The sequence below is a fragment of the Macaca mulatta genome, chromosome 3 (assembly GCF_049350105.2).
Source record: "Macaca mulatta isolate MMU2019108-1 chromosome 3, T2T-MMU8v2.0, whole genome shotgun sequence".
NCBI classification, from domain to species: Eukaryota; Metazoa; Chordata; class Mammalia; order Primates; family Cercopithecidae; genus Macaca; species Macaca mulatta.
Window position 1 is genome coordinate 4,729,239 of NC_133408.1, and position 19,928 is coordinate 4,749,166.

The 19,928-nt window shown below is 52.1% G+C and overlaps 1 protein-coding gene and 1 long non-coding RNA gene across 24 annotated transcripts in view; one reads left to right on the forward strand and one right to left on the reverse strand.

Moving 5' to 3' along the window:
* The window catches only part of PDE9A (phosphodiesterase 9A), a 119,158-nt gene that overhangs the window by 22,634 nt on the left and 76,596 nt on the right, over positions 1 to 19,928 (reverse strand). For 19 of the 22 annotated variants that reach the window (XM_077994351.1, XM_077994357.1, XM_077994354.1 and 16 more), the window contains 4 exon segments: positions 19,163 to 19,233; positions 10,463 to 10,547; positions 3,146 to 3,227; positions 292 to 366 (listed from right to left, as the gene is read on the reverse strand). In XM_077994351.1, the coding sequence (XP_077850477.1) occupies positions 292 to 366; positions 3,146 to 3,227; positions 10,463 to 10,547; positions 19,163 to 19,233 (313 nt within the window). 22 annotated transcript variants of the gene reach the window in all.
* LOC144339604 (uncharacterized) overlaps positions 12,649 to 19,928 on the forward strand; it is a 76,428-nt gene continuing 69,148 nt past the window's right edge. For both annotated transcript variants that reach the window (XR_013414846.1, XR_013414845.1), the window contains exon 1: positions 12,649 to 13,177. This is a non-coding gene — a long non-coding RNA (uncharacterized LOC144339604). The remainder of the gene's footprint in view (positions 13,178 to 19,928) is intronic.

Consider the following 19,928-nt stretch of genomic DNA (forward strand, 5'->3'; position numbering starts at 1 on the left):
GAGCCCGGCGCCGTCAGGAGCTCTGGGTGGAGGGTCCCTGCCCCTGACAGCTGTCTCCACACGCACAGAATCCCCTTGCTCTGAGGTCTCCTGGGCCCTGCTATCAAGCATTAGTTTCAACTAAAACCCAGCAAAACAAGGGTTTTTTTTTTTTTTTTTTTTTTTTTTTTCCCAGTCTTTAAAAAGAGGAGAAAACATGAAAGAGGAAGAACGACGGGGGTGGTCCCACTGGGGTCCACGACCCTGAGCTGCCTCCCCACGGGACGTGGTGCCCGCAAGCCCCGCACTTACCTCGTTGGGCTCCCAAAGCCAGACATCAAAGGTCGGCTTCCGCAGGGCCTCGACGGTCTCTGGAGAGAGCAGGTACTAGAAAGGACAGGAGTTGTGTGTTAACCAGGTGCTGGGGGACTGTGACGGCAATGTGCATGCTGGGATGTTTCTTATTCTCCCGTTCTCTTTCTTTCTTTTTTTTTGAGATGGAGTCTCGCTGTGTTGCCCAGGTTGGAGTGCAGTGGAGTAATATCGGCTCACGGCAACCTCTGCCTCCCAGGTTCAAGTGATTCTCATGCCTCAGCCTCCCAAGCAGCTGGGATTACAGGCACCTGCCACCACGCCCAGATAATTTTTGTAATTTTAGTAGAGACAGGGTTTTCACGATACTGGCCAGGCTGGTCTCGAACTCCTGACCTCAGGTGATCCACCAGCCTCGGCCTCCCAAAGTGTTGGGATTACAGGCGTGAGCCATCGCACCTGGCTTCTCCCGTTCTCTTTCTAAGGCACCTGCGTCAGACTCACAGGCCACATCCTTTTGGAAAGGGCCAACACTATGGCTGGAAATCCCATCAGTGGATGCCAGAGGCAGGGCGAGAGGGGCGGGGGGAGGTTTTGGGGTGACAGAAATGTTCCATATCTCGCTTGTGGTGGAGGTCACAGGACTAAACAAGTTTGTCAAAATTCACTGTACTCCAAACCTAAAGAACTTTACTGCATGTAAATCAGACCTCAACAAGCCTGACGATAGAACAGACAATAGCTGGGCATGGTGGCTCATGCTTGTAATCCCAGTGCTTTGGGAAGCCTAGGTGGGCCAATCACCTGAGGTCGGGAGTTCAAGACCAACCTGGCTAACATGGGGGAATCCTGTCCTGTCTCTACAAAAATACAAAAATAGCCAGGCATGATGGCGGGTGCCTGTAATCCCAGCTACTTGGGAGGCTGAGGCGGAAGAATTGCTTGAACCCGGGAGGCGGAGGTTGCAGTGAGCCGAGATGGTGCCACTGCACTCCAGTCTGGGCAACAGAGCGAGACTCCATCTCAAAAATAATTAAAAAGGGCAATAAAGTGAAGTGTGGGGGTAAAATTCACTTGGCATAAATTCAAACGCCAGCTAAGAAGTTACTCTGAGATGCTCCCATCGGGAACCCATCCCTGGTTTCTGCTGAGAGCTAGAAGAGCAGGCCTGCTGACGGGGCGGTGCCCGGGGTTGCTTCTGAGGACATCAGGCTTTAGGTTAAGCTGTCGCAAGGACAGAAGGCTGTGGTTTTATACAGAAGACAAGAACACGCTTTGGTATTACACACTGTCTTCTCCCAGCTCTTACTGGATATTTGCTTTTGGTTTTTTATAAGGGGACGGATCTGGAGTGCTGCCACCTTTTACTTTGGATCTAGGCTGTGCTTCACGGCTCCCTGGGACAGGATCCTGAGAAGCGTGGGGCATATTTTCCAATGGAAAAAGGCACTCGTCTCCATTCAAAAACCTCAGATAAGGCTGGGCACAGTGGCTCACGCCTGTAATCCCAGCACTTTGGGAGGCCGGGGTGGGTGGATCACCTGAGGTCAGGAGTTCAAGACCAACCTGGCCAACGTGGTGAAACCCTGTCTCTACTAAAAGTACAATAATTAGCCGGGCACAGTGGTGGGTGCCTGTAATCCCAGCTACTCAGGAGGCTGAGGCAGGAGAATCGCTTGAACCCGAGAGGCAGAGGTTGCGGTGAGCTGAGATCGTGCCATTGCACTCCAGCCTGGGTGACAGAGTGAGACTCAGTCTCAAAAAAACAAAACCAAAAACCCAAAAAATCCCCCCGAACCTGACAATATCCAGGGCACCGTTTGGACCTGCATGGATAGAACCACTGACTAATGGACTCCAGTGGCCCACATGGAGGCTGTGGAAGCCTCTGCCATTGCCTGAACCGCAGGCAGCAGCAGAACCCACCAGTGAGCAGCCCAGGCCGCTGCTGTCTGCGGAACCTGTGCCCCCTGAATCTTAGCACAACAGCACATTACAAATCAGGTGGGCCGGGCCGGGTGCAGTGGCTCAGCACTTTGGGAGGCCGAGGTGGGTGGATCACCTCAGGTCACAAGTTCAAGCCCAGCCTGGCCAACATGGTGAAACCCTGTCTCTACTAAAAAAAAAAAACAAAAAAATTAACTGGGTGTGGTGACGGGCGCCCGTAATCCCAGCTACTTGGGAGGCTGAGGCAGGAGAACTGCTTGAACTCAGGAGGCTGATTTTGCAGTGAGCTGAGATTGTGCCACTGCACTCCAGCCTGGGCGACAACAGTGAAACTCCTTCTCAAAAAAAATAAATAAATAAAAAATAAACAAAAAATGAGGTGGGCCGGGATTTTGCCTGCTTCCCAGCTGAAGGCTTTGAGCGGTTGACCAGCGTCTTGAGACCCTCCTTTTGTCATTATTTCAAAAACGCCATTGCTACTTCGCCAAGGTTACAGCTTCTCTTAGAACTAAGAACACTTTTGTGCAAAAGAGCAAAACTGCCAGGACAACTAAGAATTGCTCAGAGAGGAGGGCCAATGTAGTGGATTTTTAAAATGTAGTTACACATTAAAGTTCTTTAAAGTAACGTTTGACTGTGAAAACCATTTACCGAGGTCAGCTTCAGGGCAGACGGCAGCACAGAGCTATTATCTCCTTGCAGGGGAAGGTATGGTCTGGGATCACTTTTGCTAAACAAATGTCAAAGAGGAAAAATACTTTGCCTTAGAGTAACCCGCAGCGTCCAGGGCTGGGAGCGGCTGTTGATGAGAATGAGCACACAGCAGGGTCTGGCTGCAGGGCCACAGGGCTGGGCGTGGGGCTGGGGACACAGCCACAGCCTCTTCTGGGCCGGAATCTCGTCTTACCTTGGGGTAAGTGGGAACATCGCGTCGAGGAGTCAACTTCTTGTGGTTATCCAAAAAACTGTACTTACAGGGGCAGCTGGTCCTAGAGAGAAGAAGCAGAGATGAGCTGTGGTCCTGCTGTTTCAGTCTGGTGAAGCCCTCGGCAGAGCAAAAGCAAGGGACAGACCGAAATCCCCAAGCCCCGTGTGGTCTTATTTGCTATGGGAGAGGAGTCAGGGCGGCAGCAACTCATTCGAAGCAAAATCCCCAAGGACCTGCCTGACCTCTGACCTCACATTGGGCTCTTGGAAAACACATAGAAAGTCAGATGTTGGGGCCGGGCGCAGTGGCTCACGCCTGTAATCCCAGCACTTTGGGAGACCGAGGCGGGAGGATCACGAGGTCAAGAGATCGAGACCATCCTGGCCAACATGGTGAAACCCCGTCTCTATATTAAAAAAAAACACACAAAAATTAGCTGGGCGTGGTGGTGTGCACCTGTAATCCCGCTACTCGGGAGGCTGAGGCAGGAGAATCGCCTGAACCCAGGAGGTGGAGGTTGCAGTGAGCGGAGATTGCGCCAGTGCACGCCAGCCTGGCCAGTTTGGGCAACAAGAGCAAAACTCCATCTCAAAAAAAAAAAAAAAAAAAAGAAGTCAGATGTTGAGGGCTATCTTCTGTCTTAGATAAGCTTCTAAAAAACCTTTTTCTAATGTTTTCAAAATGAAAACATTCTTATTCTCAAAAATCTAAACAACACAGAAGTTAAAAAAAAAAAAAAAAACCAAAGTCCTCACTTTACCCACTTATTTCCCTAAATCCCATACTCTGGAAATCACTTCTAATAGTTTGGTGTATCTTTCCAGAATGTTTTGAAGTGTGGACACACATGGGTGGCCGCTTATACCTTTTAACAATATTTTAATTTTTATTTTTTGTAGAGATGGGGTCTTGCTATGTTACCCAGGCTGGTCTCGAACTCCTGGGTTCAAACGATCCTTCTGCCTCAGCCTCCCAAAGTGTTGGGATGACAGGCGTGAGTCACTGCACCCCACCCCTTTGCACTTTTTTTTTTTTTTTTTTTTTTTTTTTGAGACAGAGTCTCACTCTGTCGCCCAGGCTGGAGTGCAGTGGTGCAATCTTGGCTCACTGCAACCTCTGCCTCCCGAGTTCAAGCGATTCTCGTGCCTCAGCCTCCTGAGTAGCTGGGATTACAGGTGCATGGTGCCACACCCAACTAATTTTTGTCTTTTTAGTAGAGATGGGGTTTCACCATGTTGGCCAGGCTGGTCTTGAACTCCTGACTTCAAGTGATCCTCCTGCCTTGGCCTCCCAAAGTGTTGGGATGACAGGCATGAGTCACTGCGCCCAGCCCCTTTGTACTTTTAAACAAAGATGGAATTGCACCAAATGCACTCTGCTGCAACCTGCTTTGTCATCGAACATATCATGAACTCATCCCAAGTTGCTCCACACAGCTTCGCTTCATTTTCCAAGTTTCTCCAGGGTGTGGCCGTAGCACACGTTAGCAATCCAACCCCCAGTGATGGACTTTTAGAATGTTTCCAACTCTCCCTGCTGCATGTAACGTTAGCAGATGAGTTTTCTGTCTGACTCTGGTTTTGTTTAGCACTGGGTATCGAGGTATCCCGCATAGGAGCAGGGCAAAGGGAGCCAGGCGTATTTCGGAGGAAAGCCGCCTCCTGGTTGGGCAGTGTGCTGGCTTCAGGGTGGTCCCCAGAGGCTGAATGAGGAGCAGCTGCCCCGGGAGGTCTGGCCGCTCTTGGGCCTCTGCAGCAGAATGCACCAGGGGGCTGGGCGGATCTGGGGACCCCCTGTGGCTGTGCATTTGCTTGGAAGTGAACAGGCTCCCTGTGTACTTGGGTGATGGTGGGTGGGGGTCACGCCTGGCTTGTGTGACATTCACCAGGCTGGGGGGTACTCAGGGAGCTGAATGCAGCAGAAGCTCCTGCGATTTGTAAATAAAGCCCCATCTTCTGGGAGATCCATTTAATACTGCATAGTGAGAGCCATCTAGAAATCCGTATCCTTTCAGCCCACGTATCTATCCTGGGGAATTTATCTTAAGCCAAGAATTAAACAGGAACAAACAGCTCTACGCACACAGATATTCATTGTGGCGTGATCTGTTGTAACAAAAACACAAGACCTACTAGAAGCCACCTGAATGTCCCAAAATGGGAAGTGGTTTAAACCACCACAGTGCATCCACGTGATGGACTATTATGCCATTGAGAGGATAATCACGGATATCATGCCAAGTGAGGGAACTTTACATGAGAAGGGAAAATAAGAAAGCTATGCACAGTATGTACTGAAAGCGAATGCCGAAAAATGCCAAGCTACGGGGAAGAAAGAGCACATTCGGGAGGTTTAAAAAGAGTGCTTGATTGTGGCCTTCCAGGAAAATCTATGAGTTGTACACCGGTTAAAATTTAATCTAGTTATTGCTCACAATGTCACTAGTAAAAAAAAAAGACTACAAAACAGCATGTTTTTGTTGTTTTTCAAAACAAGGTATCTACACACAGAAAAAACATCTGGAAGGCCTCGTGTCCAGGTTTAAACTGGGGGGACACTGCCGGCTGCTGTCATGATCGGTGCCCACCCTTCAACTCCCATCAGTATAGTTTGGAGGTTTTCCAATGAGCCTGTGCTATTTTCAAAACTAGAATACTCAATCTATTTCCTTTCTGGAAAAAGGGCCTTCAGTGTTATTTTCTCGGCATGCTGCCGTCTCTTCCCCGTGATAACCACCGCTCCAACAGAGATCCATTTGGTAGCCCTTCCCTCTGCTTCATGCTTGCAAAACCCATCAGAGTTGCTGCCACAGTTTGATGTGAAAGGGGGAATGCTAACAGATTCAGCAAAGTATTAGCAAAACCAACCAACAAAATGCACCAATCAAATGATTTCCATTGTCATCCAGTAACCGAGAAATTCCATTTACACATTTCTGAGCAGTCACGAACGTTTTCTGTGTAGTTAAAAAAATTGATGGCACGATGATGATTTCTTTGCTGCTTTTAACCTCTTTTGTGTAAACACTCGCACATGTGTTGTCTCTGTAAGTCTCCTGCATTCCCCAGGAGGGTTATGGAAATTTTCACCAAGCAAGACCGTTTGACTGCTGGAATCCTGCTGTTTTCTTGCAGATCCCAGAGCTGGGAGCAGAGGAGGGTCTGCTGGGGCCCGCTGACCCTGCCTGGCCAGGCAGCCCCTCTCTCTGCGCCCCGTTGCCATGGGAACCAGCGTCTTCAGCAAACAGAGCAGCTGGCATGGAGCTCTTTCTTTTCATCCTATTTGGAGCTTATTTTCGCTTTCATTTCGTGGGGTCTCCATCCCCCTTCCCCGGGGCTTAGGCCAGAGGGCAAGGCCATTTTTTTGGGATGAATGCTGAGCCCTCAGTTGCTACCCCAGGCTCCTGCAGGCTCCCCAGCTCTGGGTGAACCCCACATTCCATGCTCTGCTCTCTGCCTGGCACAGTGCTGGGGGCCAGAGTGGCCGTGGCCCTGGGGTAGACCTGCCCCTGCCCTAAATGTGAGCTGGCAGTTGGACCTCTGTCCTCTTTGAGGGAAAAGCAGGAGAAACCTAACTCGGGAAAGTCAGGGGACAGCCGCCTGCTCCCGGCTGCTGTGTGCTGGACCCTGATGCCACTGCTATTCTCAAGGGGCAGCTTCTGGCGGATCCAGACCCCTGGCTCCGCGGTCCCACTGCGGTGTGCTGTGTGGGCTGAATGTAGCTCCACGTTTCAGGCTCACACTGGCCATTTGTGTGGAACGGCGCTGAGCTACCTCCACCCTGTCTGGGGTCTTTATTCTCTTCCCAGAGGCAAGAACGCTGGCCTCCGGCTGGGCTGCCATCTCGGGAAGGCCCCCCCACCCCCACCCCTGCTTTTTGCAGCTCCTCTCCCCAGCCATCCAGGGAAGTCCCAGCTTAACAAGACTGGTCCCAGGGGCCCCACACTGCTGCAGGCTCTCATAAGTAAGATGTACCTCTGCTGTTGACAAAGACGAAAGAGACAACGCACACAGCTCAGTGTCTCTATTCTGAGTTCCCTTCTACATAGAGAAACATTTGTGTGTGGGGGCTGCCGGCTCTGCGACGAGGGCCTGGGGCACGTGATGCGGCTGGGGATTAGACCAGAACCCAGGAGGCTGAATTTGTGTTTTTCTCAGTGTGTCGACGACGCTTGAGAATTTTTACCCTGTTCCGTTTTGGATGCAAGAATCCCATTTACCTGTCTCTCACCTACAGGGGAGGCTGCCAGAGCTGTCAGCTGAGAACATCGCCTCCAGAAGCTGACGGGACGCCAGGAAGTCTCCTTCTCTTTGGTTAATGGCGCTGTGGGTTCTAAAAATGTACTCCCGGGGGAAGTGCGGATGCACCTCTGTTACTCAGATGGGCCCAAGTGCTCCCCGCAGCCCGGCATGCCTGACGGGCACCTGGGGGCTGATGTCTCACTGGAGTTCCTGGTGGCTTCCTCTGTGTGCTCTGAAATCGGTGTTATCCTCCCACGTGGGGTGTTACGGGCTGAAGTACATCTCCCTCCAAAAGTCGTATGTTGAAGTCCTAACCCTGCTGCCTGTGAGGGTGACCTCATTTGGGGTCATGGCTGTTGCAGATGTAGTTAAGGTGATGTCATCCTGGAGGGGGGTGACCCCTACTCCAATAGGATGGGTGTCCTTACAAAAAGGGGGAATTTGGAGAGAACAGATGGGAGCACCAGGTGAAGAAGCAGGCAGAGATCCCCAAGCCAAGGAGCCACCGGCAGCCACCGGAGGCCAAGGGAGACCAGGAAGGACCCTCCCCTGGGACCGTCAGAGGTGGCAGGGCCTGCTGCCACCTTGATTTTGGACTTGTGGCCTCCAGAACTATGTGGCAATACATTTCTATTGTTTTAAACTGCCCAGTTTATGATAATTCGTTACGCAGCCCCAGGAAATGACTACGACTTCGATAAAAATAATTCCCCCCCTGCAACCTAACCTGCAGGACCAGTGCACACCAGAAACCACGCCAGGAGCGGCGTGTGATCCGAGCACTCGCCTTGCTTTCTACAGAGCAGGTGCCCGTCAGGCACAGCAGGGGCAAGACCTGTGAGGCTGGAGGCTGCCTCCCTACTTACTCCTGCGGCTGTGGGAGGGCAGCAAATGCAGTTGTTTAAGGGATAAGAGGCTGCATTCTACAAATACCTCCAGAAAGTGCTCAGGGACACACAGTTGTGGGTGAGGAGCTGGGGGAGCTCTGGGAGGCATGGCCTGGCTCCAGACACACCCCTCGGGGCGGTGGAGTTCCCGAACCCATATGGAGCCCAGAGGCCACTGTTCGGGGAGTCTGGTTTTCGGCTGAAGACTAGAACTCAGTTTTCGTCCCTCTTCCCCTCGTGCTGCTGGTGGGGCTGGAGAGGCTGGTCCTGCGACACCCGCAGCCCCTGCTTGAGGCAGCCCATCCCCACCTGGCTCTGGGCAGAGGGGAACCCTGCCAGGCAGCACCAGCCTTCTGCCAAAGCAGCCATGGCACCCAGGGCACAGGGGACAGCCACTGAACTAAGCCACGTAGAGCCCACGGCCAAGGGCGCACAGGTAAAGGTGCTGCATGTTTGAGGCTGCCAAGCCCGGTCCCAGCCTTGGGGCCCCGGCTGTGTGGCCGCCCGTGTGTAATTTGGGAGCTCTTCCTCAGCTCACAAAGGAGGGACTCTGTCTCTCATCCCTTAAAGAGCCTCCTACCACAGGAATGACGAAGATGGATTGTTCACTCACAATTTTCCATGGTCACAGACTATGGCCCTGACTTCCCCGAAGTCAACTGGGCTGAGACATCCCTAACTCCAAATGAGCCCACGAGTGCATGGGACAGACACGTGGCATCCCTGTAGGACAGGCTCTCATGTGGCTCAGACAAGGCGTGCTTCCTTCCGCTTGGCCTTCCTCCCTGTGCCCACCCCGAGGCCAGGCCCCTGGGGCTTGGAGGGGACCAGGCCAGGCCCGCCAGCTTTCCCCTCACCTTGTGCCTCTGAGACCCTCCCACCTGCCACACTCCCTCACTAAGCAGACTGCCCTCAGTTTTAGAATCAGGGAATGATCGTCAGCATGCAGGGGGCCCTGGGACAATTCGGTGCAATGGCACAGGGCTGCTTCTCAGTTCATCAGACCCCATGAAATCCCGCTGAGGCCGGGCAGTGGCACTCTGGGGAACCATGAGCCACATCATATGCCTGTGGTCTCTGGGCTGGCACCAGCGGGCATGGAGGTAAAGCCCGGAGGTGTGAGCGGGTCCTGTGTGCCCCTCACTCAGCACAGCGCCTGCACACAGTAAGCGCTCAATGGGTGCGCTCTGCTCATCGTCACCGCCGTCTCTTTGCTACTACGTGCATTTCCATCCCCAGTTTGGATGTGATTCATCCACACGTGTCCTGACCCTGGCTCCAGTAAAGTCCTGCTGTCCATAAAACTGACTTTGGAGGCAGCATCGTGGAAGCTGGGGCATTTTCCCCACGAGTCACCGCTCACTGGGCCTCCCGCAGTGCCTGTGAAGGACGCCTGTTCCCAGGAGAATGACTTCTGTGTCCCCAGTGCTGGAGCCCTCGCTGGAATGCAACCCAGTGGGAATATCACGCAGGGAACCGGCTCCCTGGGGGCACCAGGAGGCTCCTCCCCTAATGCCTTTTTCTTCTTGTTGTTCTGTCTTTAAAAGTAGATATCAACTTATTCCAAGCTGGATACATTGCTCCTAAGGCTTGGATCTGCAGGAGGACTCCTCTTCTGTGACGTTGTCTTCCCAGCCCCCATCTCCCGTATGTGCTCTTTTTTTTATTTTTTTTGAGACAGAGTCTTGCTCTGTCGAGCCCAGGGTGCAGTGCAGCGGCCTGGTCTCGGCTCACTGCAACCTCCACCTCCTGGGTTCAAGCGATTCTCCTGCCTCAGCTTCCCAAGTAGTTGGGGTTACAGGCATGTGCCACCATACCTGGCTACTTTTTGTATTTTTAGTAGAGATGGGGTTTCACCATGTTGGCCAAGCCAGTATTGAACTCCTGACCTCAGGTGATCCTCCCACCTCGGCCTCCCAAAGTGCTGGGATTACAGGCGTGAGCCACCACACCTGGCGCATACGTGCTCTTGTGTTAGAAGAAAGTCACGCCACTGACAAGCAGGTGGCGAGCAGGGTGGCTGCCTCCAGACTGCACTCTCCCAAGCCTGAACTGTACCGAACTGCACCAGCCTTTCTTTTAGAGAAACAAAGCCCACAGGCCCAGCCTAACTGGAATGGGGAGCCCTCGCCAGGCCCGGCCGCCCGTGGCCCCAGCACAGACCCTACCTGCTGCTTCTGGCCGCCAGCTCCTCCCTCATCTTCTTAATGTCACTCTTGCATTTCTCAATCTCCACCACTTTCAGTCCTTCCACTGGTGACAGAGAGAGAGACAGCAAGGGGGTTACCACAGACGAATGCGGAGGATCTCTCAAGGCTGGTAACTAAGGGCTCCCTGTGGCTCCCAGGGAGGAAAATAGCTCAGTGCAGAGGTCTCACTCCTACCCCGGCTGCCAATACTCCGGGTGTGCCCACACTGCCCCACTTAGCTCAGCCCCAACTGACTCCAACCTCGCCGGCATGTGCCGTGGCCACCGCTGCACCACCGCCTCCATCTGGGCAGTTTCCAGAGGGCAGAAGCCCCTCCCCACTTTCCACTCCTGGAATCTCAACTCTGGCACCCACTTTTTGCTCCATACCCCTAAGCACCAGCTGAGGACATGGGACAAAGGCATCTTTTATCCCAAAAAGAAAAGAGGGGACATGTGGTGCCAGAGCATTAAAATGCAGCGAACGGCAAAGCGTTTTCAGCAAGGATTAAGATCTCATTATGGGAAAAGCTTTTCATTGTAACGATCTTCCAGCGCAGCATCACCAGGAGAAACTGTTGATTTAAAACAGAGGAGAAATGAACAGGCAAAGTTGAGGATCAGCAGAACCTGGGCTTGATCACATTCCTGGAGTTGAAACCGCCTTGGCCAAATGATGACTGAGACAGTGAAAGAGAGCTAACTTAACCGACTCCATCTTGCTCCTAACCTCCAAGCTGTCTTTGTTCATTCCTCAAACTAACTTTGGGAGAAACTTCCTTTGCAGTTTATAGTTTAGACAAAGACTATAACAGCCCTTTCCCAAAGCAGACCTTCTTCTTGCCTGGGGACGAGACTAACATTAGCCATAGGATTAGAAATTATGGTTTAAGAGTCATGCAGCTGGAGGCTACAAGATTCTGACCCTCCCTAAATTGCTCCTAGGATCAGCGCTTGAGATATTTTGCAGACCCTGCAGTTGATGGATCAGCTGGCACCACCCAGATTGATAAACTGGCTCGTCAGGTCTTGTGGCCCCACTCAGGAACTGACTCAGTACCAGACAGCTTCTGCCCAGCTTCCGCCCAGGCTCACACCTGTAATCCCAGCACTTTGGGAGGCTGAGGTGGGCAGATCATGAGGTCAGGAGTTTGAGACAAGCCTGGCCAATATAGAGACACCCTGTCTCTACTAAAAATCCAAAAAATTAGCTGGGCGTGGTGCACCAGTGCCTGTAGTCCCAGCTACTCCAGAGGCTGAGGTAGGAGAATCGCTTGAACCCGGGAGGCGGAGGTTGCAGTGCGTGAGATCGCGCCACCGCCCTCCAGCCTGGGTGACAGAGCGAGACTCCGTCTCAAAAAAAAAAAAAAAAAAAGACAGCTTCAACTCCCTATGATTTCATCCCTGACCAATCAATCAGCATTCCTGGCTCACTGGCTTCCCCCAACCCACCAAGTTATCCTTAAAAACTCTGCCCCCAGTGCTCGGGGAGACTGATTTGAGGAATGATAAAACTCTGGTCTCCTGCACAGCCGGCTCTGAGTGAATGACTCTTTCTCCATTGCAGTTCCCCTGTCTGGATGAATCAGCTGTTTAGGCAGCGGGCAGGGTGAACCCCGTGGGCTGTTACAGAGTCCTACTGCAAAGGTGTGCCTCAACAGTTAGGATACTATTTTTCAACCAAAAACAAACTGGAGCTTATGCCTCCCAGCGAGTGTTAAACTTCAAGATATTCACCCTTGGCTGACTGCACGTTTACCCCAGAAACGCTGCCATGAAGCAAGCAGCTTCGCACGGCTTTTCAATTAGAGTTGGTTCATAAGAAATAAAAAAGATTAGCTTTGTTACTTTGTAATCACACCTTAATTTTTATGCAGAAGGATACTCCCATGATGCCACTCTATTCCCTTTTTCATGAAGTTTGGCTCTGAATAACTGCTAAAAATAAAAAGCGAATGTTTTCTAAAGGAAAAACCAAGCAACTAGGAGCCTTTGGCTAGTTTCTAACGACTCCTTCCCACCGGAAGTCGTGCAGCTCCGGAAAGGAATTCTCCCAGTGCAGGGGCCCCGGGCAGCCTGGCTGGAATCGGCCTCCTGGGGGGGTTCGAGGCATTTCCGGGGTCAGGGGTCAAGAAGCGTATGGCTTCCCGGGACACTGCTTCTCTCTGCCAGAAGGATGAGGAATCTGGAGGATCTGGTCCTGCTGATGTGCTTCTGTGCCACAGAAACCTTCTCCGCCCCTCTTCTACTCAACGGCTAGAGGACAGGGATCTGGAAGTGCATGTGGCAGGAGCCAGTGTGGTCGCTGTCCTGATGGCCAAGTCCAGATGAGCGGCCGCTGGGCAAACACAAGGTACCTGAGGTCCGGACTAAGGTCTTTTGTCCAACCACTAAGAGTCCACCTTCTCCTTCGGAGCCGGGTCTCCGTTTTCTCCAGCATCGTGGGCCCCTCCAGGAAGCTGAAGAACGCCACAGGCTGTCTTCTGAGAAAAGGCGCCAAGAACACATTTCGGGTCGGCATGTGGATTGGGAAGCCCAGCGTGGCCTCCACGGGTGCTCCTTGGTTTTGTCTAGACTGCAGGATCCCACCCGTGCCCTGTGGGTTGGACACTGACGTGAGCAAATGGACAATTCAACATCAGTGGCAGGAAGGCGCTCAGTGTGGTTCACACGCGGAAGGCAGCACATTCCGAAAGTGAGTAGGTCTGGGGAAGGGTTGAGCATGCAGTGTAGACTGCAAACAGGGCAGCTGCGCCCTCTGTCCAAGGTCCATGGTCCATTGACTATGTCTTAAATGTCATTTTCCTGAATATAAAAAATCCTACGATCACTGTAGGAAGTATAGGAAATAGCACTTCAAAGAAGAATATTTTAAAATTTATCTAGGATCCTACGGGCCCAGAAAACAACTCAGTTAATATTATTTGTATTAATGTGTGTCCTTCCAGGCCTTCTGCCCACTCCCAGGCCTTCTAAATATTCATCCTGTTTTTCTCTCTCTCTCTTTCTACTACCTATCTACATACGTACTCACTATGTATCCATCCATCCATTCATTTATCTATTATCGATCTATCTATCTATCCATTCGTCTATCTATCTATCTGGAAACCCCGTCTCTACTGAAAATACAAAAATTAGCCAGGCGTGGTCACAGGCTGCCTGTAATCCCAGCTACTCTGGGGGCTGAGGCAGGAGAATCACTTGAACCCGGGAGGTGGAGCCGAGATCACACCTCTGCACTCCAGCCGGGGCAACAGAGTGAGACTCTGTCTCAAAATAGAACAAAACAACAAAAAAAAGGGGGCTTTAAAAGAGATTTTTGTGAGCTTCTGCAAGTCACAGGCCACCTGCAGGGAAAGCTTTAAGGACGACTTTCTGAGAGACGCTGGCTTTGGGGAAAGCGGCCTGGCGGGTGGGGAGAGCCAAGCCGGGGGTCAGGGAGAGCCGAGACGGGGATGGGGGAGAGCCCAGCCGGGGGTCGGGGAGAGCCGAGCCGGGGATGGGGGAGAGCCGAGCCGGGGGTCGGGGAGAGCCGAGCCGGGACGGGGGAGAGCCGAGCTGGGGGTGGGGGAGAGCCGGAGAGCCAAGCCGGGGACAGGGGAGAGCCCAGCCAGGGGTGGGGGAGAGCCGAGCTGGGGGTCCGGGAGAGGCGAGCCCAGGCTCAGGAGGCTCTGTGCTGTGCTCCTTCCCCAACCTCACTGTACTCTGGCCGGGAACCTGGCAGGCCCAGTCCTTTGGCTACAGAGCTAGTGAAAGTTGTTTAAAGACATGTATGAATAGAGCTGTGTTTCAACACTTCCTCCAAGAGCCTCACTAAAGAGCCCGCGTAGCACACACTTCCTGAGTGACGGAGGAAAGCAAGGCTTGGTTCTAGCATCTAGGCTCTGGGCTGTTTGGATGGCCTGTGTTAAACTTTGCCCCAGGCAGTCAGCTCCTGCCACGGCCCACGCTGTGTTTAGGTTTTGGTCCAAACCCAGAGCACGGGGACAAAGGGTGGATGGAGCAGAGCTGCCCTGTGCCCTGGCCGCAAACCAGGAAGGAAGGGAGTAAAGGGCCCTGCTTTAAAATCTCTCTTTAATGTTTCACCTCCAGCCAGGACGTGAGGGGAAGCGCCTGGGTGTTCTGTTTACGAAATAATCTGTAACGTAAGGGAAATCTCAGATCGCTCGAACGAGGCTAAACTTTTTATATCAAAAGGAAGAAGAGCTTTGAAAGTCAGTGAAGAGAAATGAAGAAATTTATATTCAATTCAGAGGAATTATACATTTGAGAAGAAGCAGGAAATTCCATTTAAGTCAAGTCCACCACAATGTAACACGGCTTTAAGGTGGCCAGTTCTAGCGGATGAGTCTTTTAACTGAAGAAGCAGAAAACAGCTTGGAGGGCACAGTGGCTCACGCTTGTAATCCCAGCACTTTGGGGGCCGAGGCGTGTCGATCACCTGGGGTCAGGAGTTCGAGACCAGCCTGGCCAACATGGCGAAACCCCATCTCTACTAAAAATACAAAAATTAGCCGGACATGGTGGCGGGCGCCTATAATCCCAGCTACTTGGGAGGCTGAGACAGAAGTGTCCTGTCTTTCGGGGGCGGAGGCTGCAGTGAGCCAAGATTGCGTCACTTTAGCCTGGGCCAAAGAGCGAAACTCTGTCTCAAACAACCACAACAACAACAAAACGAAACAGCTCACAGCAGCTCATGTACAGCAGAAGCAGCTGTGTGTGTATGTGATCACAGGTATGAATGTATCTGCACGTGCCTGGGTGCTTACACGTGTGCATGTGTGCATGTATATGTGACATCCTGACATGCCTGTGTGATTTCACGTGTGTATCTGTGAGTGCACGGACACCTCTGTGTGTGTTTACACGTGCATGTGCATATGTAGATGGCAGCATCTGCCTCTGGCCCAGGCCCTGTGCACTGGGTGTCGGACCACGCTCCTGGCCGCCCTCCCCATCTGGCTAGCTTCTGGCAGCCGTGCAGGGCTGGGACTGACCTTCTGAGAAGCTGGGCACACACTTCCCCAGTGGCCTGCCACATGAGACGTTCAGCTCCCGGCCCTCTCCTCAAAAGGATTTTCCCTCTCTGTCCTCCAAGCCTCCTGAAATGTCTGGGCTTTCGCATCTTTGGGTTAAGGCTCTGCTGCCCTTGCGGTGTCTCTGGAACTCAGACTCCCTGGGGCTCAGCACAGCTGCAGCATCCCGGCCACCTCCCGCTAAAGCACACCCGCTGGAGAGTGGGGAGCCATCAGCCAGAAGTGTCCGGGGAGGATGAGCCCGAAGCCAGGTGGAGTTCAGGAGGAGGACAGCCTGTCTGGACACGGCTGCCTCTTGGAGTGGGGGTATGAGCTGCATGAGGCGGGAGGAGGGCAGCCAGGAGGACTGAGGAGAGGTCCCCTCCCTTACCCTCCACAACTCCTAGACTGCTCCTCCTTCCCTACTCCTTAGAAAGGGGAGCTCCCCCAATCCCATTTCTGCAGTCCTAGGTCTCTGGTGCTAGAAATAAGTACAACTGGTAACAACCGGTTTTACCCGCAGAAGCACCAGTAATTCTGGTCTGTGCCGTGAGCCTGAGCTCGGTGGGTCAAGAGTGGTGTCCTCTGCCAGGCCATCTATGTGCATTCACTGAGGGCCTTATGGGAAGATACCTTCCCTCTGAGAAGTGAGCATTTTGGAGAATTCCGCAGCTAGAACAGGCTAGAGGGGAAGGTCCTATGGGCCACGTCCTTCAGAGGTCTTCAACTCACCTGCCACTTGGAGGTAAAACAGGAACACTTTTCTTTTGGCTTGATGGTTATTTTCCAGGGTCAGTTATCCAAAGACACACAGGGTTACTATTCATCTTGTTGTGGGAGACATAATTCTCTGTAAGAGTTTTGAGAGTTACGGCATGGCCTCTTCGACTTGCCTGTTTGCACTTTCTGGGAAGAGCATGGAAGGAGCTGGCACTGGCTTCCGGGTGGGGCGTAGGAGATGGGGGAGGCTGAGGAAAAGCCCAGGCGCTGGAGAGAGGAGGAGAGGTGGGAGGCACCTGCTGTCCGCGGGCATCTGCACGCTCCCCCTGTAGTGATTGCGTGACTTTTTGCATCTGTAAAGGTGGGTGGTGACTCCGCAGCAAGCCTTTTTTGCGTTTGGCTCAAACCCCTACCCATGTTTGGAGAATTCCCTGTGACACGGGGCTTGGTGGAGAGCTGAGCCAGCCTCCCAGTGCAGAATTATGGAAATGCAAACACTCGCCGTGGTGGGTTGAATTGTGTCCGCCAGAAAGATCTGTTCACAGCCTACTCCCTGGAACTTGTGAATGGGACCTTATTGAGAACAAGGTCGTTGGCAGATATAATCCATTAGGGATCTGGAGATGAGCCCATCCTGGATTTAGGTTGGGCCCTAAATTCAAAGAGAGGCATCTTTATAAGACCTAGCAGAGAGAGACTGGTGACGTGGAGCCATCCTGGGAGAACGTCACCACGTGAAGACACAGGCGGAGGTTAGAGTGATGCAGCGTTCCAAGCTCAGTAACGGCAAGGATTGCTGGGAGCCGCAAGAGTCTAAGAGAGAGGCACAGAACCAGGGCCCCTCAGAGCCTCCAGAAGGAGCCAGCCCTGCTCATGCCTTGATTTCTGACTTCTGGCCTGCAGAGCTGCGGGAGAGTCAGTTTTTGTTGCTTAAGCCTCCCAGTCTGTGGTGCTTTGTGCGGCAGCCTCAGGGCACTCACAGCCTCCCTTTATGGGGCCTGCCTTGCAGCTAGACCGTGGGTGCATGGTCTGGCTGTGTCTAGATTTTGAACCTGTAGCCAGCGACATGGAGAAGTGCCTGATATCTGCATAAGTGGTTGTGGAGCCTCCGGGGGGCCTAGGTCCAGAGCGAGGAGTACAGGGGAGCTGGTGCTGCATCCGGGGCTCTGAGACGGCAGCAGAGGCATCCGCACAGCATCAGCTCTGCACGGGATTTGGGGAATTGCTGCTGCTGCACAACCTCCAAGCCCTGTTCCCAAGCCCTCCTGGGGATCCAGGGAGCTTCCCAAAATCCTTCAGGGAAAAACTGCTTTTCTGTTGAAAGCAGCCACGATCAGTTTCTGTTGCTTGCAGCTTCAGCTTTCTAACCTGAGTTACCAAGGAATCCTCATGGAGTGCCTGGTGCTCTTCAGCCAGGTGTGCAGGGAGGTGACCCGTCCCAGAAGGGCAGGTAGCAGGCAGTGAGAGTAGCCTGGCCAGGACCCTGGGTGCCAGTCTCAGCTTTATTTATTTTTCTAATTTGCTGAGTGAACTTGAGGTTACCTAACCTCTCTGTGGCTTCCTCATTGACAACGGGGAAAATGAAACCGTCTTGAAGATCCAGTGACCACATACATTTTTAGAAATGTCCACACACTTTGAAAAGTATAAATCTGACTATGTAAATCATGTTTCAGGAGAATCACTTGAACCCAGGAAGTGGAGGTTGCATATTGAGCCAAGATTGCGCCACTGCACTCCAACATGGGCAACAGAGCAAGACTCTGTCTCAAAAAAAAAAAAGAAAGAAAAGCGACGACGACATTCAGTCAATCAGCCAGATATTTTTTTTTGGTGATGCTGTAACCCTTAATGGCCTCCTGTCTGGATTCTGTTTATTTAGTTCCTAAGTTGGTAAACGTGGTGCATGTTAATCATTAACCTTTGCCTTGTCATTGACAAAGAGTTCACTTGTCAAGCTGTGAGTTGAACATAGAATTGTGAGGCCTGTGGAATTTAAGCATTGACCTTGGTATTACGGATGAGGACAAAAAGGATGGGTGACTTGAAGTTGTTTTCTTCCCAGAATTTGAGCTTTTTGATCATTGAATCAGGACTTGAATTGATACTCCTCGGCTCACTAGTCATTTTTCTGCTTTCCTTTGGTGGTGACTGGAGGCTGTAGTAGGCTGTTCTTCTGTTGCTATAAAGAGATACCCGAGGCTGGGCAATTTATAAGGAAAAGAGCTTTGATTGGCTCCCAGTTCTGTTGGCTTTACAGGAAGTCTGGTGCTGGCATCTGCTTGGCTCTTGGGGAGGCCTTGAGAAGCCTCCAATCATGGTGGAAGGCGACAGGGAAGTGGGAGGGTAGAGAGCTGCCACGTGCTTTTAAACAACCAGATCTTGCGAGAGCTCACAATCTCAAGGAGAGCATCAAGCCGTTCAGGAGGCATCTGCCCTGCTGACCCAAACATCTCCCACCAACCCCACCTCCAACATTGCCAATGACATTTCAGCGTGAGACGTGGAGGGGACGCACATCCAGACTGTATCAGAAACCAAGAGGTAACAACTTAATAGACAGATTCCAAAAAATGGTGACCCACAGGGTGCAGATCAGTGTGCAGAGAATGTCTTCATTTACACACAAAAAGACACAGACAAGACACTGGGCAGAGGTTCTCAGAGGGGCTAAGTGTGGGGGGCTTCGTGTGTTCATTTTTACTCTTTGGGGCTGAAAGAATGCTTTATACCATGAGATGTGCTTCTTTTAAAATAGAAATAAAATGCTTAGTTAGTCACTGTGCGAGCCTTTGTTAACATCAAAGGTAATTTTCAAGTATTTCAGAAAGAAAAGACATTCGTATTTACCTTCAGCACTGAACTCCTCCCTGTTCCAAGTGGTTAATTTGAATAGAGGTTAAAGGACAGAGAAGCAAAAAGGAAACAGAAACGTCACTCACATTCCACGCGTTTCTCTAGCACAGCCAAGTGATTCGCAACTTCAGCTTTCAGTTCATTGATTTTGAATGCTCTAGGAACGAAAAAGAAAAGAGGGAGGAAATATGACCCTTAAAATTCTCAGAGTCAAAACACGTTAAGCAAACATCTACTGAGTTCCCGCTATGGGCATGGGCAAGGCCTCTAGGTAGGCTGGCGAGGGGCTGGGTGCCAACATGCCAGGACTTGCTTTTCAGAAATCATCATGTCCCATGGGGAGGAAAGAATCACCAAATTATCATGAGGTGTATTTTCCGAGCTAGTGGGCATATTTACTTCCTCAGGCCTGAGCAGAGGACCCAGATTCTCTGGGGAGAACTCGTGGCCCTCTCTCTGCTTATGTGGTTAAGAGGGTCCAGTCCCCGCACCCTCCCCCGATGGGCACAGACACCTTCGGAGGACCTGTTGTGCTCTCTGGAAGCTCCAACCTAGTCAGTTAAAGAATTTGAAGGGGCCGGGCGCGGTGGCTCAAGCCTGTAATCCCAGCACTTTGGGAGGCCGAGATGGGCGGATCACAAGGTCAGGAGATCGAGACCATCCTGGCTAACCCAGTGAAACCCCGTCTCTACGGAAAAAAAATACAAAAAACTAGCCAGGCGAGGTGGCGGGCGCCTATAGTCCCAGCTACTCGGGAGGCTGAGGCAGGAGAATGGTGTGTACCCGGGAGGCGGAGCTTGCAGTGAGCCGAGATCTGGCCACTGCACTCCAGTTTGGGTGACAGAGCGAGAC